Source organism: Chamaea fasciata, unplaced genomic scaffold (assembly GCF_029207755.1).
Source record: "Chamaea fasciata isolate MVZ Bird 193981 ecotype frontalis unplaced genomic scaffold, bChaFas1.0.hap1 SCAF_1, whole genome shotgun sequence".
NCBI lineage: Eukaryota > Metazoa > Chordata > Aves > Passeriformes > Sylviidae > Chamaea > Chamaea fasciata.
Window position 1 is genome coordinate 121,555,112 of NW_027094086.1, and position 25,772 is coordinate 121,580,883.

At 39.0% G+C, this 25,772-nt stretch overlaps 1 protein-coding gene across 1 annotated transcript in view; it reads left to right on the plus strand.

The window, feature by feature from the left end:
* RAPGEF5 (Rap guanine nucleotide exchange factor 5) overlaps positions 1 to 25,772 on the plus strand; it is a 160,088-nt gene that overhangs the window by 8,338 nt on the left and 125,978 nt on the right. The window contains exons 2-5 of the mRNA XM_066195927.1: positions 20,661 to 20,711; positions 21,857 to 21,963; positions 22,976 to 23,097; positions 24,459 to 24,627. Coding sequence (XP_066052024.1) covers positions 20,661 to 20,711; positions 21,857 to 21,963; positions 22,976 to 23,097; positions 24,459 to 24,627 — 449 coding nt within the window. The remainder of the gene's footprint in view (positions 1 to 20,660; positions 20,712 to 21,856; positions 21,964 to 22,975; positions 23,098 to 24,458; positions 24,628 to 25,772) is intronic.

Below are 25,772 nucleotides of genomic sequence, written 5' to 3' on the forward strand. Positions count from 1 at the left end.
CCAAATCAGGCTGCTTTGCAGATCCTGTAGGATTCAAATGAATGGTGGATCCATTTCAGGAAGATATTTTAGTTTGCTTTTTACTGTCTGGAGTAGAAACTTTATCCATAACACCTTTTTATTTAAACATTTTTTGTTACACCTGTGTTTTTGGCATGAGTTTAAGGATCTAAAAGAAGTCATTTGGGCTCTAAAGTTAAAAGCCATGGAAGCAGGATGTGAGTATTTGCAAATTCTAAGTATAAAATGCAGTAGCTATTCATAATTGTCACTATGTCTTTCATCTCAGTTGACTTATTGTCTGATTTGGGCTAGTCTGACCTTGTAAAATGATCTTCTTACGGACATTGTATTAAGCTAGGGTCAATTATTAATTTAATAATTTAAATCCTATGGTATACAATTTTCTCTGATTAATTCCTTTTTTGAAAGATATCTTCCTGCAGAGAGACACAGTGGTCTAACTGATTAAAAGTCAATATACTTTTTTTATAGTGCAAAAAGAAAATATTCTGCTGATTGAGGGAGAAAAAAGCCCTTCAATCTCTATAAATAGCAGGAGATGTGTATTCATAGCATCAGTAAGGATCTTCTGCCTTCAGTTTTAGAACTGAATTAACCCATTAAATCTTAAAATGCCAAATGACTTCTAGTTTTCCTTTTTGAAATACTGATTGTGAGGAGTGCAACTTCTTTTTCCTTGTTGTTGAGGAGACTGACTTTTCTTTCCCTGCTTCCTGAACCTCATACTTAAGCCTTTATGTAACTGAGACATTCATGGGCTACACGAGTTAGAGCAATAAAGAAAGAAATAGTTGAGAGCCTCTCCAGCAGTCTTCTGTTTAATTATGGGTGTGTTTTATCTGTGTGTGTGTGTGTTTTATTGTGGTAGCTTCTCCTGCAGCTGCGCCTTCCGAGCCTCTCTGCAGGTCGTTCATGTGTCACTATCAGCACTCTGACTGTGAAATAAGTGGCACCAAGCAAGGAGCAGTGGCTGCTTGAAATGATACCACTGCTGGAAGAAATGTATGTCAAACCATGCCCTTCATGATGAAGTAGATGGTGTGCAGTTTGTAGGTCAATATTGAGGAGGATGAAGTACTGCATTTTGGGTTAAAAACTAAAACTAAATAAAAAGGACCCCAAACCTCAAATCCCACAGAAAAACCCCAACAGAAAATTGAGGTCCACTTGTGAACATCAAGAATTTATGATGTGGCTTGGGGGAGGGAGAGAAAGCAGGTGTTTGGGGTTTGTTTATACATTTTTAAAGATGATAAGCATTTAATTGTGGTTTTCTGGCCAAGAGAGAGCTAGACTCAGTGGACCTAAAACACTTTGTAATTTCAGATGGATGTGGTAGTCATTTGCTGCAATAGACTGCTACTGCACACTGCTGAGCAGATGCTCCATTTCATCCCATAGGTGAATGCAGTTCAGTGACACATCAATTGATTTTTAAAATATGGAAAGAAGGGGGGGGAAACAATGCACACACAGTATTAGCTTTGAAAGTTGTGAAGCTGCTGTTTATTGGGTGACTGAAGGAATCAGACAAAACTACCACTTGGATCTACTCTGGATCCCAGCTCATGCACAATCCAGGGCTTTGTTGTGGTTTGTCATTTCTGCGGTCCCTGGAGCCTCTTGGCAGTAAAAATAAATCTGGGGGTGTGGGCTGTGAGTCTGATGCTGAATCTGTGCTGTAGGACAGACTGAATTGTGTGGTGTTGAGGAAGGCCATGGGAGACCCAAGCCCTAAAGGAACAGAAGCAGAATCTAGTAGTTAGCTGCCAAAGAAGACAGAAGAGGATACAAACTATCCCAAGCTTGAGTGTGTTTTGACTTAGGCTGGATAAACTGTAACATCTGTCAGTGCTAGCACTGATTTGTGTGTGGGAATACTCTAATGTAGCCTTCCTTTGCATTTTGTTGGGAAAAAATTGTTTAAGAAACCAAAATTAATAATACTCTTAGGTTTAACTGTTATAAACACTTTTGAAAACTTAAACAGTTTAATTTCCATTCAGAAAGAATGGCATAATCATGTTAAAGTTGGAATTTTGATATTTGAAAAACTTATACCATGCATACCATCTTAAAGTTATTTCTGTCAGCTCAAAGAGTTTCTGCAAATGATTAAAAGACCTGTTCTCTTTATTCCAAATGTATAAAAGAGATAAAAATGCTCAGCCTGTTGGAGCACAGAAATTCATAAATAGCGTCTTTGTAATTGCCTTTGACAGCAATTGCTGCAACAAAATACATGAATTCAAAAAATAATAATGGTAGTCAAATTAATATCTCTTTATATTTTTACTATTGTGCTGAAGGATACAAAGAGGAATATTGAGCAGATATTTAATTTCTTGTTTTATCTCATTAAACAAAACAAATGAGTTTCAGATTTGTTTTACCAAAGCTATTTATCTAATTATGGCTTTCAGTGCACTTGAATGAATGGTTGCAAATCAATAGGTCTCTTAGGTTGCCAGGACATGCATTAGTATTGGTGAGTCTCCAAGCTGGAGTAGCAGGAGTGATGTCTCTTTGGTTTTTCCATTCAGATGTCTGTCCTCAGTTTATACAGTGTATGCATAAACTGAGAATTTACCTGAAGGCCTGCTTAAAGAGTTCCATTTATAAATTGATCATTTGCAATTCAGTGTGGCAAAAAAATATTAACACTATACTGGTAGAGGTTTTATTTAAAAAAACACAAAGTAATTCTTTCAGAGGAACCTAGAGCAGATAAAAACATATTGTGGTGGGTCAAGATGATGGTTCATCTAGTCCTGTATCCATAAGTTTTAAGGTTACTCTACAGGTAACAGCTTTAGCCATAAATATTATGTTTCTTGTGATTTCAAGAGAGTGTGTGGGCAAATGTTGTATTGCATGCTTCTGTCACACTGTTTGTTTTGGTTTTTTTTTTTCTAGTTTCAAATTGTCAGTTTATACTCTGATGCTGGGGGCTTGTTAACATTAACCACTTTAGTTACAGTTTTCATGTTGTGCATTTATAAATCCAGTATTTTAATGGATCTGGATAGTGTTTTGTTTTCAGACTAATCATGGAACACAAATTTACAAAGCTTCTCTGTGGGGTTTGGTGACAATGGTTTTACAAGGGAAGGGAAACTAAGTTTTGGTTTTTTTCTGTTGTTGACAAAAACATTCAGTTTTGATCAGTTTTGAATATCGTACCTTTAAATTCAGTGAGCCTTCCTCTGTTCCTGTGAGGCAGGGAACTTCCAACTTCTGTAAGTTTAACTTTTTATTCTTTTTTTACAGCTGATTTTCAAGCAAGCAATTGCAGTCTCTCTAGATGACTCCTTCTATGCTGTAATCATTTTTGTTACCTTGTTTTGAACTCTGGGTCTGCAGTGTCCCTTTGAACTAGTGATGGCTTGTGCTGAATGTAATATTCTAGATTAGACTGCACCACTGTTTTATATAAATCATGCAATTTCCTCCCTCTCCCCATCATGTAGGATTTTCATCCTAACAATCTGCATTCTCTTCAGAGCTCCTGGGGCCACTGATTAGTTCTTCACACAAAATGTCTTCCCAGCCATTCAGGTTGCTTTCTTTCAGCTGATATAGTTAATTTAAAGCCATGTAAATTGTCAGCATATTTTTCCTTGCTTTTGGTGTGGATAAACATTATTTAGCGCTGTTTACTTGCCTACCTTGACTAGATCCATTTGAAGCTGTTTTTAGGCTTCTGATTGTGACTAACCAAATTTGTATGAGCCAAATTTGCTTTTCTTGATGCTGACATCATAAATATGTTTAATGAAACAGCATCCAGCCTAGGATACAATGTTGGGGCATCTTTGTATTTTTCCTTTCATAGTGAAAACAGTCCATTTAATCCTGTTGTCCTTCATTGCTTCTGTGTTTTTGATCAACTGCAATGTTTTGTCTACACTTGAAAGACTGCTTCAGCTTCCTTTGAGGAGTTTTCTGTGTTAGGGTGAGTCCATACTGTCCTTGCTGAAGGATGAGGTACAGCTGTAGAGTGTTGCTGTGTAGGTGGTCTCTGTACATACGAGAAAAGCAGATGACAGCACGTCAGCCTTGAGTTTGTTGCAACATGCTCTGTCAAAGGCTTTGCTGTTCTTCTAAGGAATGTAAGAATATTCATGACCAGTGAAGCTCCTGTTTGGTGGGTGGACAAGTGTTTGGAAGGCTTTCCACAGGCTTGTAACCAACAACTTTGTCAAATAATCTCTGAGCAGAGCTCACTGCAAGAGTATCTTTTGACTCTGTTCTTATCAGTATTTTCTGTAAAAACTCTAGCGATGGAGAGAAGAGTAAGTTGTTAAGAAGTAGCTACTGCTCCGATACATCAAAGAAGAAAGAGCGGTGAGGAAAACTGCTGTTTTTTGTTCTTTTAAAAATAATTTAATTTCATTTTTCTGCTTAGGCAACTTTATGGCAAAACTGCTATTAGGAACAAACCTATCTAATGGGTAAACAAAAACTTTTGAAGAATGTCACATTACAGGCATTTGTTCTGTCACAGGCATTTGAATGTCACAGTACAGTCATGGTAAAAACAGAGACACAAAATGTCCTTGTAGTGAGTGGTCTTTTGCATTTAAGGAGAAAAGTGTAGCTAGCAGAGCAACACTGCTATTAAATCAGAGTTTTGGTCTGATAAAAAACAATATGAACTTAGGCTCTTTGAGAATCCGTTTATTTTGGCTGTAGAAAAGTACCTACTTCAGTTGTTTATTAAGAACAAAACATGTTACAAAAAAAATTATGGCAGGATGGTGGGAGTTGATAAGAAAACATCACATTTGTCCCTTCTATAAATAAAAAAAATTCCAAGGGAACTATCCAGAGACAATAATTTCTTGTTAAAAACTGTCCCTGGTCACTGAAAAGTTAATGGTAAATTTTGTGAAACTTCTGAAACTGGAAACCTGATTTATTTTTTTTTTAATTTTATTTGAGTTAAGCAAGAAAACAGACAGCATCTTTATCCCTTGCTTTAGCAGTTCTTGGTGTTATCTGACTTTTAGAAACAAAGCTAAATGCTGAGGGTCTGTGAGTCATCTTCTTTTCAGTCTGAGCCAACTCCAGCATCAGTATGTGTATGCTTGTTTCTTAAACCATGACTTTTTCCCTCCTAAGTTAGTCATTGTTATCTCTTGGCACAAGTGAAGAGGTTAAAAACGTCAATAAGCATGAGGCATGCTAAAAACATGCAAACAAACCTCCCATGTAATCTTCCAAACCCTAGAGTGTTCCCATTCCCATTACTTTGTTTTCATGAACCCATCTGATCTTTTGATCGTATTCCTTAGGTCGATGGAGGGAGCAGGAAAGTGAATTCCAAGGCAAGGGTTTACTGACCAGGAATAATGTCCTAGGGGCCCTCTTCTGCTGGTGTGTCCAGTTTCCAAAATATACATTATGGCATAGCATAATGAAAAAGCAGAAAATAGATTAGATAGAGGTGAAAATTTTCTGTTGATCTTTTTTTTGAAAACATTGTGTTTTGAAGAAGTATCTGTGTATGTATCTACACACCAAAGAGTTTTGTAAGATCGTTTTAATTTTGGTACAGTTATTTCTGGTGCTGGAGAAGCTACCGAATAGGTATTTAACCCATAGGTTTAGGCTGGTTTGGATAAAATGGGTGAAGCCCTTGGTGTTTCTGGTGGTTGTTCCATTGAGATAAGGATGGCTTGAAGTCACCTCTAAAAAACAGTGTGGGAAAGGATGGAGCAAGGTGATGGGGATGAGCATCAACTGTTTTGAAGACAGAGTATCTCAAAACTAAGGTCTCTTACAGTAAGTGGTGATTTGCCATCAGTCTGCTCTAGGGCCAGAGTTTAGCCCCATGGGTCACATGTCCTTGCTGCAGAACAAGTGATTGAGCTGGATGAGCTTTGGAGATTGTCATGGTGGAGAGGTTGGAAGAATCTGAACTGAAATGACCTTCTTTGCCCAGACTGCTTTGGTGAATCGGTGAGAGTAAACTGAGTGTCCCAGCAGTCTGTTAGGATGTCACTGACATCTTGCTTTTTGTTAGTGTTCATGGAAACACAGATAGAGCATCTCTGCTACTCTCTGATATATCAATCACTGTGGGGGGAATAATGCCATATATTAATCTTTTGGATATTTTTTCTTCCCTGATTTTAATCTAAATTATAATTTTCCAGTGCATATTGCTTGAAACAACTTTTCAAGACAGCAGTTCCCCATCTCTCCCTCCTCCTGCTTTGTGTGGGTCAGAAAACATTTGCTGACTTAAAATTATATTTATTAGTGACTTTTAAAACTGAGTAGGCTGGTAACTAGGATACAGTGGGTGAATGGAAGGAGGGTAGCAGCATATTGAAGTGATCAACGTTGCAAGCATTGGCTGTGATGCAGAATATTGAAGAATAAGAGAGTTAATTCTCTTTGCCCCTAGGCCTGAAAAAATGTGGTCAGTCTTTACCTCCTTTTATTCTCATGGGACAAAGCACTCCTTCAAGGATCTCAGGATAAAGACTTAACATGGTGAAGCAGAAGAAGGTGGCTCAGTTCTATATTGTTGCTTTCCATGGATACATAAAGGAGGACCTTGAAGACTCCTGGACACTGGTGTGTGTGGTAGGTAGGACAAGAAGGGTGCAGCTTCAAGTAGCACATGAAATGTTTCTTAGTCTGGTAATCAGAGGCTCCTCCAAGTGTTGTTCCTAGCGCTGTCTGCCAGGCCTGGCTGTCCTCAGGTGGTGGAAACGTGACCCTGTAGAAAGGCAGTCATGTGTGAGTCCTTTCCTCTGATTGTACTATGTTCTGCTGGCTCTTTGAGGTTGCTCTGTTCAGGATACACTCAGCTGTACTTTGGCTGTGAGTAATGCAGAGGCTATTCTACTTTTCTTTTGTATGCCCTGTTCACACAACTGATAAGCAAGCTTCTGTTCACATTGTGTCCCTCTGCTTCTCTCTCTTACGTGTTCTAATGAGTATTTCTTTAAAAATAGTTACAGTGCTACTGCTGCTGTCCGCAGTGAGGGATGAGGTGCTCTCTGGGGTGGTTATCTCAGATTCTGCAGGTGCAGGCTGTGAACCTCGTGTATATTTTGAAACAGCCTTGAAAAAGTCATCCACAATTTCAAGCCAAAAGACTTCTGGTTTAAAACAACAGTTCCTCTGGAGGAGTAATTTTCCTTTCAGCACCCGATGTACAGAGATCTTTTGAAATCTTAGAGTTCAGCCTCTTTGTCAAGAGACACATCTTACACAGACATGTATTTTCAGTTTCATAAAATACAATTCACCTCAGATCCCTGCTCTGCTGTAATACTGTGGACTTTTTTCCACTGCACACATGTTTTTCATGCTAATTTACACTCTAGCTGTTTTTTTCTTTTGCATATGCCTTTGAGTATGAGAATAAGATTGACTAGGATATAGATATCATATGGTGGGACTTCTGTTGGGATGGGAAACTAGATAATAGTTGCAAATGTAATTAAAGGTTAATTAATTCAGATAATCAGACATAGAAAGTAGAAAAATCTTCTAATCATTTGACTCTCAAATTGTGAGGATTTTTTCTATTTTTCTTTTACAGGGAAAAATGTGCCTTAAAAGTAACTTAAAGGCTTTGTAATGCATTAAAAAAATGGAACAAAGGGATAGGAACTTTCCGTTTTAAATACCAGGTCTAGTTTTGCTGGAGGGAAATTATTGACATAATGGGGGACAAGGGACTGATGTGGGACAAATTGAAGCAAGATTTGTTTGTTTGTTTAGTTAAGCTGCCTAAAATAGCTTTTTCATAGGTAATTTCTCCACAAAAGTTTTAGAGCAACACAGTTTAATATATTCTTTTTCTGTGAATTTGAGTGGGGTTATCATCTCAGGGGATGGTAATTTTGGAATAGTATCTTGTCAAATTTTGTGGCTTCTTGCTTAAACTGACTTCGATTGTACATCTGAACGTAGTCTAAGTCTGAGGAGAGGTGTAGGGATCATTTCTGAAGGCCCATGCTGTCTTGAAAATAGATAATAAATGCAGAGAGCCCTAATAGAGCAGTTTCTATTAATGATATTTTCAAAAGTCTATTGTTAGACCAAGGCCCTACCTTTCAAGACTGGAGGTCAAAAAGAGAAAATTCCCTGGTACCAGCTGAAAAATCTCAAGAGATAAAGAAAACCCTTCCACTTAGGGATCAAAATTCCTACAGCAGTATGAAGAAGGACTTGTAGACTTAATTAAATTTAGACTGAGTAAATCTGCAGCATGAAAATTCAAAATAATACAGCGTAAACCTGATGTGACATATCCATGTGCTAGTAACATCAAATGTGTGCAAACAGTAGTTTATATGAATAAAGAATGAAAATAAAGATATATATAAGAAGAAAGGCAGGTAATTAAATTTTGGGATGAAGAATATAAACAATGAAATCTGCCTCATTAGGATGGAAGTCTTGCCTCACTTGAAAGGGTGTACTTCTTTCTTGAACCTATTTTCACAATGGAGGTTCCTGTCTAAGGATGCCTGTACTGTATCTGTGACTTTGTGGGGGTGCTGAGCACGTTTTTTACTTTCTTATGAGATTAATTTGCACAAGATATGTCATTTGTATTATTTGGTTTTGATTTTATCATACTAAGTAAAGTTTCCATCTCTTAGCTGCTTGACACTTCAGCAGTTTTACTGAGGCAGAAAGAAATACATAAAACTCATCTGTGTCTTGCATATATATTTTCTGATTCTGTATGCTCTCAGTCTGGTGAAAGCTAAATTTACCTAAGCAGCTTTTAGTGGTTGCTCATATATTCTAGGCTCTTCATGTTCTAGTCGTATTCCATATCTAACAGTTATTGCACACTGCTTTCCACATTGCTCTATGTGCCAAGCAGTTGGGATTGGATGATAGGCATGCAGTGGTTTCTGCTGCATTGAAAAATTCAGATATTTTTGAACTGCCTTGTGTCTGACGTCCTTCCCCATCTCAGAGATGATAAACCTCCCTTAGAAGTGGTTTGCACTTGAGTTTTCATTTATTCCTGATTTAATGGCCAGACTAAAAATTAGCAAGGTTGTCAGAGTTAGTACGATCTCACACTGCATGTGGTTTGAAGGTGCTGATAGCTTGAATTCCAAGTGTTTCTGAGGCTTTGCCAAGAGCAGTTGAGGAGTTCCTGATCTACTTTGCCGAAATATTACTTGTATGCTCTAAGGGAAAGCTTTATTCTTTCTTTGCATATTGAGTGTTTTTAGCTCTCCGTACAGTGAGGCCTTGACTGCTTCATGAAACTAAAGTAGTTAAGCTTTAATAGTTTTTCCTACAAAAAAGTAAATTACAGCTGTTCTTCTGGAAGTGGTTAAGAACTCCCACTCTCCGGTTCGTAGTAGGTTGGCACTGGCTTGTGCCAAGAGCTACTGTCAGTGAAATTATTATTGTTCCCAAGAGGTCACGTAAGGGAGAGCTGCCAACACAAACCACAGCACTGCAGATTCTTAAACTGTTAAGGCTGTAAAGCAAAATTCTTTAAGCAGAGCTTGTTCACCCACCCTCCAGGCTGCTCCTGCTATCGGAAAACCTCAGAAGCAAGAAAAGCAGAAGTTGGCAGTTTTACTCTAGATTTGTTGCATTTTAAATGTCCTGTAGGTATTTGAGCTTAGAGTGGGGCTGTCTTGGGTACATGGAGCAGAGCTTGTGTGCTTCTAGCCCTTAGATGATAGCAGATTTTTACCAGTGGGTCTCAAAGTGCTTTCAGAGTGTGCTCATGGTCATTCCCATTGCATGGGAAGGGAAATGTCTTGCTGAAGGTTGCGACCACACCACGTTCAGAAATAAAACTGAGGTACACTGAACAGTCTGGTGCTTTTCACAGTGGGTCACTTGGTCTCTGCAAAATCAGAAAATCAGTTTCTCAGAAACAAAGAGAAAATAGTTTGAATGTCTTGTACCAGAAAGGAGTAACTGTGCTCTCCGAGTAGGAAAAAGTTTTGGGAAATTACTGGGTGACCTACCTTCTGTACAGGCAGTGGTAAAAGCAGGGCTCTCTGGGAGCAGGGACATGAAATTATAGGGACATTAAAAACATACCTTTGTGTACTTGTAAACCCAATCATGGACAATCTGTGTGCAGCCTGTTAAAAGAAAATATAAAAAAAGTTGCCAGAAAGACAGACATTTTTCAAGTAGTAAATTAATGCAATTTACTGAGAGGTATTTTCATAAATCGTAGTCAGACCTCAGAATTTTAACTTTGTCTTTTTGTACTTGAAACATTAAAGATACTTTAGCTGTTGAAAACTATAAAACTGTTTCTTTAATTGCAAATTGCTTCTGAGTGAATTAATATTTTAATGGATTTTCTTACCCAATAACATGCACTCTATATTGACATTTTTAGTCATTTGTCGTCATCGTCCACAGCTGATTTGCTGAGTATTTGCTAATATTTGGGGTTTTGTTCCTGCATCTGCGTTCACTGAAATAGCTGCAGCAATCTTGGATATTTTTGCCCTTCTGCTGTTTGCTAGAATTCTTGTGGTGGAGGTGAGCATTCTTGCAGCTGGGCTATTGGGAGCAGGTCGTCAGAAGGTTCCTGAGCCTATGCTGGCAAAAATCAAGTACCCAACCATGCTGGTTTTGCCTGACACCAGAGAGGGAATGTTTGAACTTGCACCAGCGTGGTGGGTGCTTGGTAGTGACAGGCAAGATGAATCACTTAATTGATTGTCCGGTTTAAAATTTTTATTATATTTAATCTCTGAAAAACATGGCTTGCTGAAGGTCAGGTTCTGGCAACAGCATCATCTTCAGTAATCTTGACAGCTGGAGTATGTCAGCAACTGAGTTCTGGCACAGTGGGTGATGTGACGGGGAAAAGTTTTGGTGGAGGGCTAACATGAAAATATGTGATTTTAGGAGCCCTTTTTTAAACACAGAATGCACCTAGAAATGTACTTCTGGTTGCCCTGAAGCTCCACAGACTTTTTCTCCCATGCCTGGTAGAGCCAGTTGGACTAGCAGAATTAAATTGTCTGGGAGTGATAGAGCAGGAGACAGCTACTGAATTATCTGGGTGCTAAGGGAGCTCCAGGAGATTGTTTGATCCAATCCCTGCTCTGTGCAGGACAAAATTCAAAGCCTGAGAAATTGTGCAGGACACTTTCTGGTGAAGTTGCAAAAACTCCAGGAAGAAGATTTTACAACCTGAGCATTTATCCTTGTGTTTGACACACAATTTCCTCATAAATTTCTTTTTACAAATGCATGCTTGTAAGTCAGGCTTCCTGGCTTTCAGAATGCCTTTGCTAAGTAGATGTGCCATGTTGCCTTTTTTTTTTTTTTTTTCATTTGGAAATGTGTCATGAGAAGGTATTTTGCTGGCAACACAAGAAACATGTCAACAGAGGTACTTTGAAAAGCTTTTAAGTATGCAGACGATCTGCGTTTTCCTACTCCTGATCTCTCTTTTAACTGTTTTGTTGGTGTCTTCATTTAGATTTATTTCAAAATAAACAGTAACCTGTCACTGGGAACATTGTTTTAATTGCAGTGTGAAATATCCAGTGCACATTCTTTTGAAAGCTCCAAATAGTGTACTATCAAATTATAACTTGCATCATTAGAAATACTAGCTGTTGCAAAAAATTTTAGCAATCACTAAACCCCCCTACTAATCTTCTCTCATGTGCTGCCCTCCAGATCAAAACCAGACCAGATGCTGGTGGTCAGGGACACAAGAGTAGATGACAAAGAACTATCTACTGTATTTATTAGGTGCTAAGTTTTAAAAATAATATAAGCACAGCAATATTGCTAACTGTTTATTGTAACAGGCTGTACAGTGCCTATTTTGTACTGGAGGAAAGGGAAGATACTGCTTTCCTGTGAGATGTTGCTGACAGCCAGGAAGAGTGAAATGTGCTGGGAATTGTGTAAGGTAGCTTTAGGAAATGTATGGAAAACTGGCAAACTAGAGCACAAATGCTGCAATAAACTTTAGTTAACGAAGGAACATGAATAGACAATTAAGTGTACTCTGCATATTTTAATGTTATATAAAACATGATAAAAAGCAGTAAAATTCTGATTCTTTTCATATTTAGTGAAATCTCATTGCAAACGCTGTGTTTGTATATGAGTAGAAAACGTCCATTTTCTCTTCATAAAAAAAAGAAATCATATTTAAACTCTGTTTCTGTATTACAAACTATGCCCATGCAGTCTACACTTGGAGATGACATGGGAATTGTCTTTTGTTTCAGCTGTTGCATTTATGTGAACATGGAGTTGGAAGTGAAGCTCCCCATTGCTGACACCCTAGAATTTTGTATTGTCATTTTTTGTGAGCGTAGTTAACTTCCTTTGTATGTTGACAGAGCAGTGTCTCTGCTCTGTCAACATAAAAAGGATTTATTAGATGTGTTTTATGCCATCATTCCTTGGATAGTTTTAATTTAGCATAAACAAGTGCTTCCTCTGAGCACAGCTGTCCCTTGCTGCCTCCCTCCGTGTCCCATAGCCTTGGCCTGTGCCCCTGCTGCTCTCCTTGCTGGGGATCGTGTTTGTGTGGCTCCCCAGTGACCCCAGCGAGGGAAACCATCCCTGTTGAAATGAATCTCTATTTAATGAGCCATATGAAAGCCATTGGTCCTTCAGCTTGGTTCAGGACATGGCTTCTCGGACACGCTTGGAGGCACAAAGGAGAAGAGCGGCGGCGGGACAGGGAAGCTGAAGCAGGAGGTGTAGAGAGGACATGACCTGCTTTTCAGCAGCCTCATTTCAGGGTATTTAATCTGATCATGGAACTGATCATTAGCAGGAGGGCTGTAGAGTAAAGGCTGTCTCTCCTTTCTTTGATAACATAAAGTTCCTAACCCAGGCATCCCCTTCTGCCGGCTCACCACTCTTCCCTTTCTCCCAATCCGGGTGGGTGTCAGGATGCTGCAGCTTTACTTGAGGCACAGGATACAGATGGAGGAGCCTGTGTTGGTGCCTTCCTTAAGCTGGATTTATCCTGGGCTTTTTGCCATGGTAGGACTGAGGAAGAGGAAGGAGAGAAACCAGTCAGCCCTGCCATATTCTTCTATGATGTTCTTTTTCTATTCTTAACTTCTTTTAGGCATAGAAAAGGTCAATGAAAATAAATTTTGCTCTTGGACACTAAATTACACTTCTTGCTAGGCTCCAGAGACTTTGAAAGTGAATGGTTTATGCCAGATTAAGTAAAAATTAGTTTTGTTTGAAGCACAAACCCGTTTAGCCGTATTTAGTTTGATAGATACTGGAAAACAAAGAAATGCTTCTAAATGCATAGCTTTCCTAACTGTTGCTGACTCAGAAATAAGTCTTTAAATATAAAGAGCACTGCTTGTCTTCACAAAGAGTATCCATTTTCTTCTCACTTTCCTTTCTGTTTTGGAGGAAGTGAGAATGAACCATGAATTGTGGGTTTCTCCTTTGAGAAATAACTTATTTTTTAAGTTCTTTTTATACAGAAAACAGATGACAATACCTCCTTGGTTTTCTTTCATTAATGACCCATTTGGATTTCTCCAGAGAGCTCTTCAGGCTCATCTGGGAACCCTAAATTGCAAGCTGTGCTGAATACAGATTTTTCTTTTTACAGCTTTTTGACCTTTTTATGCTACACCTAAGAATATGAAGTTTAAGATGGTTAGTGGAAGATCTTTCCTTTATAAAAAAGATCCTTTATAAAGGGTTTTATATTTAATCTTAAATAAATATTAATGCAGAGAGCTGTCACATTGGTTGTTCTTCATTACCCGTGAATTCTGACAGTGGGTTTCAAGCGGAGCAGTGGGGGAAGGTTGTTTGTGACAAATATTATTGGCAGAAAGTCAGGCATATTCTACGGTTTCATATGAATGATATCTGCTGAAAGTCAGCTAGCTTCCCAACCAACTCTGCTTGCTGTGCCTTAGCAACAAGGAAAAATCTGTTGCCACATGGAAACGGATTGGGATTCATGACAACACTCCCTTATATCCAACCACCTTCAGACAACGGTAGCGTTTCATCTACTAAACACAACACCCATGTCTTACTGCTGCTTAAAACAACTGTCATTTAGACAGTAGCAAGTGGTGTCAAAAATTCAAAGGAGGCAAAGTGATAAGTCATATTGTTCAGTAATTTTTTGCTCCCTTCCCCCACTCCTTGCCTGTCACGAGTAAGCATTGGGAATAAATGAGCATTTTCTCCTGCAGAAATTACTGCCTTCTTGTGTTGCAGGTTGAGGAGGGTGTGCCAGGCAGGTACAGCCCAGCTTTGTTTCAGGATTTGTGTTCAGATCAGGGCTAGAGTAGAAACTCTTTAATTATTGTAGCTGCTTGCTTTTAGCAACTCCAGCAAATCTTTTTGATAAAAAACATCCATAGATTTCTATCAGTTGTAACAGTTGCTGTGGTTTCTGTCACTCTTACGGCATTGTCATTGTCATGGTTCATAATGAGAGAACAGAATCTGGTTGAGACACAAATAATTATTTTTTGATTTGTGCGTGGAGTGGGAGAGAAGCCTGAGGGAAATTAAGTAAATACCTCTGGTGGATTTTGAAAATTTTTCCTGAGACACTGTATTTTTAGAGCTGAATGATCAGAGGAGAGAAAAGTACAAGCAGATGATTGCTTTTGAGAGTGAATTTGTATTCAGCTTTATTTGTGATCCTTTTCCATACGCTCTCATGGTTGGAATATGAGAAGTTTCCAGCATGAGTACTTGTGAAAGTGTATTTTTGGTTTGGATTCTTAAATTCTTGTTGGATGTGTGTCTGAATATATAATTTCTTTTGTGGTCACATTAGCCAATTTAGGATTCAGGTGTTGAATAGTTGCCGAAATCCCCCTGTCAGGGAATAGAAATTATCTCATTACCAGGGAATCTGTGCTACACCATGTGCATTTCAAAATGAGATGATTTTTTGTTCAGGCTGTTTATATTTATGGAATAACAACACTGAAGAATTTGCTTAATTTTAAGTATATTGAGTAATCCAGTTTGAAATGCACGACTGTTACACTAAATTCTTTAGGCACATAGTGACAGTGCCCTGAAACTATGAACAATTGTTTTGTTATATTTGTACATAACAAAAATGTTTCTAGAACTGCTCAGCAGCGTGGAGTTGGTCATAGGCATGTTTGCAAATTAAGCTCTGATCAAACAGACAAATACTTATGAGTGTGTTGTAAACTGAAAACAGGTACAGTTTGGTTGCACATTGCAAATTCGTAAGCACAGAATATTATGCTCATATTTTGGAAACGCAACCAGTTAAAAACCCAGATATTTTAAAAATCTGGGGTGGAAGCTTGAACAATTTACTGGGGAAGAAAGGCCATGATTTTGCCTTTCCTCATTCCTGTTAGTTTTAAAATAAATCCCACTTTAGAAGATTTAGTAAAAGGAATAATCTTGACTAAAAAAGAAATTCTTCCTTCCCATTTTTGTCATTTTTTTTCCTCGCTAACTGCACATGAATATCAGAAGCTCTTAGAGGAAGGCAAAACATTTCTGTTCCGTATTTGAAATTACTATTTTCCTACAATTTCTATAGCCTCTTTTGAGGTGTTACATTATGACTTCTAGTGTAGACAGGTTGCTGGCTGCTACCACAGCACTAAATCCCAGCTGAGGAAAGCACTTGAACTGGAGCTCGAAGCACTCTTGCTTTGTTTCTTTCTGGGCATGCCGGTGATTAAATTGCTAGCAGATGTATGGAGCATTGCTGATGCTACTGTGACTGCAGTGCTGGCAATGGCAGAAATATCAGCAGTTGTTGGAACAGCTTGGGCAGGAGGCGAGGCACAAGCAACTTGTAGGCAAGTCATTCTCTCAAGCTGAGATGTGGCCAAAGCAAAATCTCAGGTCTAAAAATGAGGAGAAAAATCAAATTTATCTCCAAAAGCTATGACTAAATCCATGCTCTGTAGTACCATTAGCCCTCGAACAGAACACTGACCAGGTTCTAGGAAATGCACAGGGAGTTGCTATAGTGGACCAAGGTCAATACTCCCCCAAGGAAGGAACTAAGTCAGCATCTTACAGTAAAATACAGCTTGTTCTTTCCAATGGAGCAATTAATACACTTTGTTGTATAGTATTTTGTGGGGGAATTTCTTTCCAAACCTCTAAAAAATCGTCTTGTGCCGATGTATTAAAATATTATCATTGATATCTTTGCATGCTTATTTTTAAATAATGTCAGAAATTCTCAGCTTGTTTTAAAAATAACTGTACAGTTGAAGCAATACTAATTTAAACTTAGGTATAGACTTTGCATAGTAGTATTAGTCATTAAATAAGCCTCTGCTTCTAAAAATCTACCTGGCATATTTAATTCTTTGGCTTATAGTTCTATAAGTTGATCATATAGATTGTAGATAAATATTTCCTTCTTGTTGTTTCAATTCCTTGCTGGTCACCTTATTTTAATCCTCCAATTATTTTCACATCATTACTCTACTCCTTGTGATTTTAGTGATTTTAAATACCACAGTAAACTCCTTTATGTTTCCCAATTTCAGACTAAATTTTCTGTGGTTTATTCAGATTTGATACTAGCAGTCCTATTCAGAAACCTTCTCTGGGCCTCCTGTCCCAACTGTCTTCTCCTGTCACATGCAGGTTGTGTCCCCAAGCTAGGATGATGCCATGCCTGTGCCATGTTTGTAGTTCAGACTCTGGATCGTCCAGCCCTCAGCACCTCTCCCTGCCTCTTTCTTCCTGCATCCCCAGCAGGAAAGATCAAGCTGCCTCTGCATACCTACTCATGTGTGGTGTGATATCCCTTCTGGAGGACACCCAGTGCTCTGGATCTCCTGCCCGTATGGTCTTCAGTCCCAGGACCACACGTGCCGCCATAGCCCTGTCTCCTCCCTGAGATGGGGTTTGACAAAGCTTCTCCTCAAGCTGGTGAAGAGCCACGTGGGGATGCCAGGGTGGCAGTAGCTAGAAAGCAGCACTTGGCATGGGAATCAATAACTGTTCCAAGGTAGCTTTCATGAGAGATGAGCTGTTTGCTTGATGACTAATTAATTTGCTTTTAAAGCACAGTTTTGCTCATTCTTAGAGTGAGTTTCAAATGTATTTTCAATCGGTGTGTGTGTGTGAAATTAATTTTTGGAGAGCAGCCCATATTTACCAGATATCTTCAGGGGGGAGTGGTGCTTCCCCAACAGAGCCACCCAAAATCTGGGGTCTTTGAAGGTATGCTGGACCACTTATCCAGTACCTCTTCTTTTCCTGTAGGCAACTGCCCGGTTTGTCACTAACAGCCAAAGCAGAGTCTGATGAACAGAGGTGTTCTCAGTACCTAAAGTATATTGAGGCAAGTTAAAAAGAAAGAAAGAAAAGAAAACAGGATCTGTCATGGTAGCTAGGATATAAAAATCCTAAATTTCTGTATCAATTTCAGCCTAACTGCAATGAGTGTTTCAACATTACAACATTACACAGGCTGCACTAGCATCAACATGAAGGATAATTTTTTCTATTCCAGAAAGCCACTTCCTGTTTTATTTTATTTTCTCCTATCAAGTTTCTATTTTCTTATGCTGTTAGAAATTTTGGGTGGCTGGGATTCCGCGTGGCAAGCTAAATGTACTTTCATGGTCTCTCCAGTGTTTCATCTTTGCTCCACATTGATATGGGTTCAGGCTGCCACTGAAAAGCCATTGACCTGTCCTCACTCATCCCATTTCAGAGCTGTGAATTCCTCCTGTCTTCTGTGCACCAGAGCTAGCACTATGTGGCTTGAAGGATTAACTAGAAGTTTGGGTTTTTCTTCTCTGCTGCATCAGACACTTTTGGCAGAGTCCTTGGAATTTCTTCCTAATATTTAATCTAAATCTACCCTGTTTCAGTTTAAAATGATTACCTGCTGTCCTTTCACTACTCTCCCTGATAAAAACTCTGTCTAGGTTCTTCCTGTTGTCCCCCTTTAGATACTGGAAGATCTCCCTGGAGCCTTCTTTTCACGAGGCTGAACAGCCCCAACTCTCTCAGCCTGTCTCCATGGGAGAGGTGCTCCATTCTCATGATCAACTTAGTGGCCCTCCTCTACACTTCCTCCAACAGATCGCCATCTTTATTATGCTGGGAAGGTGACAAATGGATGCAGTACTCCAGGTGGGGGGGTCTCACAAAAGTGCAGTAGAGGTGTAGAATCACTGCCCTCAACCTGCTGGTCCTCCTTCTTTTGATGCAACCCAGGATACAGATGGATCATGTCCAGTTTTTCATCCACCAACACCCCTGAGTCCTTCTCCACAGGCCTGGCTTCAATCCACTCATCACTCAGCCTGTGTCCATGTTTGGGATTACCCCAACCCAGGCACAAGACCTAACACTTGGCCTTGTTGAAATACATGAGGACTGCACAAGAGCAGCTCTTAAGCCTGTCCAGGTCTCTCTGGATGGAATCCCTTCCCTCTAGAGTATCAGTCACGCCACTGAACTTGTCATCCTCAGACTTGCTGAGGGTGCATTCAATCCCACTGTCCACGTTCTCATGTTAACTGAGGATGTTAAATGATGTGGTCCTAGAGGGACACCACTCATCACTGGTCTTCACACAGCCATCAAACTATTGACCGCAACTCTTTGAGTCTGTTTCTTTATTCGCCAAGTAGTGCATCCACCAGATCCATGTCTCTCCATTTTAGTCACAAGGATATGTGTGGGATAGTATGAAATGTTTTGCACAAATCCGGGTAGATGATGTCAATCCCTCCTCTCTTATCCATCATCACCACTGTAATCCTGTTGTAGGAAGCAACCAAATTTGTCCTTTTTGCTGAGCTTCATCTTATGCTGTCACATAAATGCACACTGCAGTACCAGGATTCTCCCTGGGTGACACTCCTTGTCCTTTGTCAGCACCAGCCTGGGAAAGGAGGAGGGAGCAGGGAAATCGATGTATAAACTTTGTGCTGCTGCAGTGAGTGAGGCTTGTGGAATGAAAGACTTGGACAGAAACCAAGAGAAGTGATGGTATGTAGGGCTGCCGCAGAACCGAGGTGTTAATGACATGCCAGCTAGGAAGAGTAAGTGGGATCTGAGGCAGTGTTGCGCTCTTGCATCATCTTTGTTGGGCATGGGAGAGGGAAATTAGGCTTATATGTTGCAGTATTTCCGTATGGAGCTACTGTAATGCATGGAACTATACTGAGGTTTGTGATGAGTGTGAAAGGGTAAACAGCCATAGATGCTTCTGTGGTTCCTCATCCCTTCCCTTTCTGAAAATACGGGAACAAGAATTCAGGGAGGAAAAAGCAGGTGGTGTGACTGAAATATGGATTCTGTAATTCTTACAGGGTGTGAAGGATGGGGGTTTTTTATGATTGCAATATACCAAGTGAGAATTGGATCCTTCTCAAAGCAAGGAATTAATTATGCTGCTTACAAGTTGGAATAATGTGAAGGAGCACCACATGATCTTCCTGTTGCAGTGCCAGTGCATCTCTACAGGTCTTCTTTTCCACTTCCTGGCTTATTTTAGGCAGTGTTTATTGTGTCTTGTGTGGCTTGTAGTAAGATAAAAGTTGCAAGTGAGCATCAGTAGATACAATATCTTGTCTTTTAATAGTGACAAGATATGGGAGGATCATAGTGAGTAAGAGTGGGGTAACCTGATTGTTGTGGAAATGTTTATCCTGTCTCTGCCTTTCAGAGTTATGGTTCACTTTAAATTTTATAATTTTAAATCTCAGTCTTTATTGATCAGTGGTAATATTTTGGCATTTGCATTTCCCTGCTGTGAAGACTTATTTGTGATTTTTCCCTTCTGTCTCCTCAAATGCGAATCCTCTTAATTTCATTGAGTGATCAGTTATTCTCATATAATGTAAAGGAGAGCACAGAAAATCTGTCTTTTCTTTGTTCCACATTGTATAATGACATTATGTCTCTTGTATCCTCTCCTTTGTAAGGTAAATAGTCACAGCCTTTTCTGTCTTTTTTCAGATTAGCATTTTTCCAAATCCTTCATTATTCCTACTACTGTTATTGTCTGAATCCCCTCTAAAACTGGAGCATTCATTTCTTGAGACACTGTTACTAGTGCAACATGTGGCATGAGAGATAACTCTGATCTACGTTAGTTACCTCCCTACTGGTCACCATTTTATTCACCATTTATTCTAATTTCTTTTAGCTAAGAATTTCATTTAGAAGGGTAGTCTTCCTTAAGAAAGGTTCTGTGACCCTGAGGTGTCTCTCCTGAATTGATAAAGTTTGCTTTAAAAGTATGTGTAATTACATTTTCTCCCTCTAGTACATGCTGATTTCAATGTTGAGTTCATCATATTGGCTTTTCATCCATTTTTTTTTAGGTTTATATTGAGATTCTTCACTGTCATTTTTGATCTTTCCTAACCCAATAATTTTTTATCTATAGGCTTTGCCGTCTCATTGTTCCTCTTCTTTTCCAGATCAAGAATAAATGTAATAAAAATTACAGAGCTGATTTTAGCAAACCTTTTGCCTGATGTGAAACAATATTATTTGGAGACATATGTTAGATTATTCAGATGATTTGATAAATTCTTTTTATGTAGATTTCAATAGCTAAAAAGCTACATTGCAGCTATTTTTTTTTCCGTGCAAAAACCATAACAAAACTAACACTCTACCAAATTATCTTACAGACCCTGTCCAGAAGAATTTCAAATCCCTATTTGGAAACTCCTGCAAATAAGGTACTAGTGAAGCTTCTTTTTAATTCTGTTTCATCAAACAATATGTGAGGAATGCTTCTGCTTCAGTTCAACCTCTTAATCGTAGCTTTGAAGACACTTGTGAATGTGACTTGCAGTTAAATGCATTTAAGAAGTTATCATTCTGTGTGTGTGTGTGTGTGTGTGTGTGTGTGTTAAAAATCACATCCTTCTATTACTGAGTTTGCAAACTGAATTGTTGTTAATTCCAATGTGCATTTGCTTCCCAGTCGCTCAAATGATTGCCACTGTTTAGCTTACTTTTACAGTATTGAGGACTCTGGTTTGCATGTCACAAGACTTTGCTTTGCATGAGTCTTAGGCCTATTCTATATGCCTTTAAAAGTTCCTAAACATAGGAAGCAAACAAACAAAATGATGAAACCAAACAGCATCAAGTTAGTTCTTTGTGTCACTTAACGTGTTTTGCTGGGAGAGTGAGGAAACATCACAATAGAAGCCCAAGGTAAATTCTTCAGCAAGGAGTGGTACACAAAGTCTGGGTGGAATATGGTTTTATGGAAGCCTGAGTTGGGTTCTGTTTTGACAGACACATCTGCAGCCTTGGGGTGCAGGGCAGAAATCAGGTGTGGGGAAATCAGAGGTGTGTCCATTCAGAAAGACCATATCCTCCTGGCAATGCATGGATAAACTGATCTGCAGCTATCATAGGAAACCTCCAAAGGTTCTGAATAAAAAGAAACGACTATGAAATAGTCTTTCAGTGTGTATTAGGCTTGAAATAAATTATTTAGCTCAAATACATAGGAAATTATTTTAAACCGCATCTGTGTGATTTTGGCAGTGGTTCATGTCTCTGCTTTGCTGGAATAACACGTGTTTTCATTTAACTTGTCTGTTGTTAAAAGGTGAGCTGGTGGACAGTAAAATCTCTCCTTTTCTAGGGCAGCAAATCTAAAATCAGCCCAGCTTGTGGGGCACCTGCAACCCATGATACAACTGGCAGAAGCTGGGGTGCATTTCCCATGAGACTTTGAGTGCTTGCTTGTCATTTGCCTGTGAAGAGGGCATTGCTCAAAGGGAGGGAGTGGGCAGTGGCAAGACAATTTACTACAGCAGGAATAAATCCCTGTTTGTCACAGTTTTCAATTTCTCTTTTCATTCAGATTTATGGAGAAAGTTCTTCCTGTGCTGGGAGAGCTCTCAGGAATATTTTTACTGTACAAGCTTCTGACCTGATTAAAGACAGGGTGTACCTTACTGGCATTTGCAGGTAAATCAAAATCATTTGTTTTAATCAACTTTAAGAGTTTTATTTGCATTTATCTGTGCCCTGATTTGACAAGAGAGTAAATTCTGAGAGAGATTTTGCGTATGTCACTAAGAATTGAAAATATTTTCTTAAAACAATTCTTTAAAGTCTCATGTACCTTAATAGCTTTTATTATATTACAATGTCAGTTGTCAGAAAGCAGCAGTGGCCCGATCCTATATCCATTAATTCAATTGCTTATGATTTTCGTATACAGTAGTTTTTGTCAGTTGTTTGGTTGAAAACAAAGAGTATTAATATCAGCCCCGGTTTGGAGTTATAAAAGAACTTAATTGGATTCCAAGATTTAGTGACACAGTGATTTCTGCATGTAACTTATGGAATATTTCTGTAATGAGGTGATTTTCCATTTGTATTGCATTGTAGCATAAATGCTTTCTCCTGTTTTCAGTTACATCAAAATGTGCAGCTCTGTATTATAGCACCATTCATTCACACCTGTGTTTAAGAAAAACCCACTACTTTTTTATTATTATTTAAATATATACATTTATCAATAATATGAAAGATTAGGTACATCCTAGAGCAGCACATAGAGGTCTTACGCATGTTGTTTAGCTGTACTGATTATGCCTATGCTCCGAAAGGAAATAAAATCCAGAGGCTAAAAGTTGGATTTTATTTATCTCTTATGCATTTTTGGATGAACTGTATGCAGCACAAATTGATAAAAATGCTACATATTGCAAAGTATGCTACATAAATCGGGTGTGTAAGGGAACTTGCTCATCTAACATAAGTTCCCTCATTGTAGCTAGAGGTATCCCAAGGTTTGCCAATGTAATTTCTTCCCTTGAAATGAATAGGTTGACAGAAATTAGGAATTGAGACTAAGAGTTTTTTCTGCTGAACTAAAAGGCTGACTTTTGATAGCTTTAAAAATAGCACTTTATTATAAAAGAATGTTTTAACATTGCTGTAGTTTAAGAAGTGATATTTTGTTTATTTTCAGGAGAAGTTGTGTTGGATCAGAACTTGTAGACTGGCTTTTGGAGCAGTGCCCTTTTGTTAAGTGCCGATCTACAGCAGTTGGAGTGTGGCAGCTCCTCCTGGATATGGGCATTATATTGTCAGGTCAGTCCAGCCGGTACTTCCAGTGTGAGGAAGGCTATCCCTTTCTCCTGCATGGGACAAGAGTTGTGGTTTTGATCAGAGGAGGGAAAGGAAAAAAGCACAGATTGATCCAATTTTCTTGCCAGTTCTTTATTCTACTATCTTATTGGGAGGCTCACTTCTGTGACCTTTCATTTCATAAATACCAAAGATCAACCCCTTGTTTTTGGCAATTTTGTTCCTTTTGCTTTTGAAACTGTAATTGCCTTTTATCAAGTTGCAGACAGAGTGCGTGTCTTTTCCAGCCTTTTTTTATTTTTTTCCCCTCAAGCTATTTTAGGTTTCTCACAAGACAGCAGCTGTTTAGTTGCTGCAGATCATGGCTTTGCCAGATGACTTCTGTAGCTATTAATGATTTTCTTTTCCTCTCTGTTCTCCATAATTTTTAATTACAATGGGTTGAGAGAGAATCCAGCTCCTTGAGATGGTGGTGAGGCCAGGTTCTACCCTGCTGTCCCCAGCTCCCCCACCAAACTGAGGGATTTGGTCCAGCTAATGGGGTTTGTGATAATTACACTGGTAATCAGCCTCTGGATATCTGATGGATTTTACTTTCAAGCTGGGACTACTTACGTAGCTCAACTCAGGTCATACCCCACCCTGGGGTCTGTGCTAGACGCTGAACCTCTTTCTTGTGAAAAGGTGAGGAGCTGTGGAAGATTTCTGCATAAGGTTTTCTGCATAAGCTGTGGAAGATTTCTGTACCTTAAGGTTTTCTTCAACTAAACTGACAGCATGTCTGGTCCTGCAGCCTCAGCAAGGGCTCAATTACTTGTTGTAGGAGCTTGTGCTTTTGGCTTTGGACTCTGTCCTTTTTTCTCCATTAAATCCCATTTTTTTCAAGGAAGACAACTGATACATCTTATCCAGGTCTAGTCTACAAATCCAGTAGCCCTGAATTTGAGGAGAAGCTGGTATAATGATGGACTGCCTCCCCATTCCTGAACTTCGTTTACTACTGTCTGACCATTAGTGAAAATGGTTTAGATACCAATGGAAACTGGGACTCAGAAATCTAACAAGAAAGAGGAAGGTTTTTATTCCCTAAACCTGAACTGGTTCCAAAAGTGATTAAACACTCATCAGTCTTAATTCTTGAATTTCAGGATCCCGGAGACCTTTAAATTGAGGTTTTGGGGTTTTCCTGTTTGGATGCACTGAATTAAACGAAGAGGTCAGGATTGTTTTTGTGCTGAGTATTCAATCCTTTTGCCCTGTGTGATGGTACAACTCAATATTAAGATCAAATGTAATACAGAATGTGGTAGAAATCTTTACATGGTGAAGGTTTAAAGGGTAACTAATCTTATTTTTTCCAACAGTGGACAGACAACTCTACTTTCAAGACAGTCATGCTTTCTACCAGTTCTCAGCGGATGAGTGTACCTACCTTTTCTGTGAATTTGAGAAAGAGGAAGCGTGGAAGAATGGAGTAAAGCTCCTGCTTCAACTACTGCCACTGTCTCCTCCCAGGATAGACATGTGCAATCTGTAAGTGTGCATATACAGCTATTTGCAACTTCTACTGACTATTTTATAAGTGTCTGGCCTTATAATGATACTGTTTACCCCCAAACCACCTTGCAAATGAGAGAGCTTTCTTTTGGGTGTTGACAAAACTTGTAGAGATGTGCTTTTCATCTGAGAAGGTCAGTATGGGTAGAAAAAGGGAGGCACTTGACTAGGGGTTTTGGCCATATTACAGTTTTTAGGCACTAGCTTGTTGCTTCTAGCTTGCTATATTACCTGGTCACATGAATTTATATTTTTTTTGTTTCCTCTTACGTTTGGAGGTTTGGCATGAATTTGGCAGCAGAGACGTCTGGTGCTGATTGATTAGCAGATCAGATGCCCTTGTGATATGTCAGGATCAGCTTTCAGATGGATTGACAAGACGGGTGGAAATGTGGTGCCTTCAGTCATTTGATTTTAATTTTCTACTGAATGTTTGCCAGACCTCTGTAAACTCACATTATTATCCATTTTTCAGAATATGCCTTTCGAGAGTTTTGCTTCCTATATGTCTCCTCTTTCACCTGACTATTGCATGTTATACTCTCCGTGCTCATGTGCCTGCACTCCAAGGTTGCCTGTTTAGAGTGGCTAGAAGGAAAACAGTTATTTGTTCCACAGTGAGAGGCCAGAATAGAGGAGAGAGGTGTTAGTGAGAACTCTGGAGGCTCCATGACCATTTATGCTTTAGTAAATCTGCAGGACTTGGCCTAAACAGACAAGTTGAGTTAAATTATTTCATTGTCCCTAGCTTGATGATTCTCAAACCCAATACTTTGGAGAACTATTACTTTGGCAGTACTGGAATTTATTCTCTTTGATGCCAAAGACAAAACTTACTTCTATGAGTACTTTCTCTACATATTAGCTTTTAAAAATGCTCATTCAATGTCCAGAAGAAATATTTTAAAGGAACACAAAGTCCAAAGACCCTGTAAGCTGTCTCAGGCCCGGATTCTTAAATTCAGACATGTTGAGCTGGTAGAAAAAAACCTCAGTAATTTCTCTACATAGTTTAGGGCAGAAACTTGATTCCCTTCCCTACTGCTGACTGCTCTCACCAATCAAATATTGACAGTTCTGTAGTGAAGCTTCCCTTCAAAATGCATTTGTTTGATCAAGGC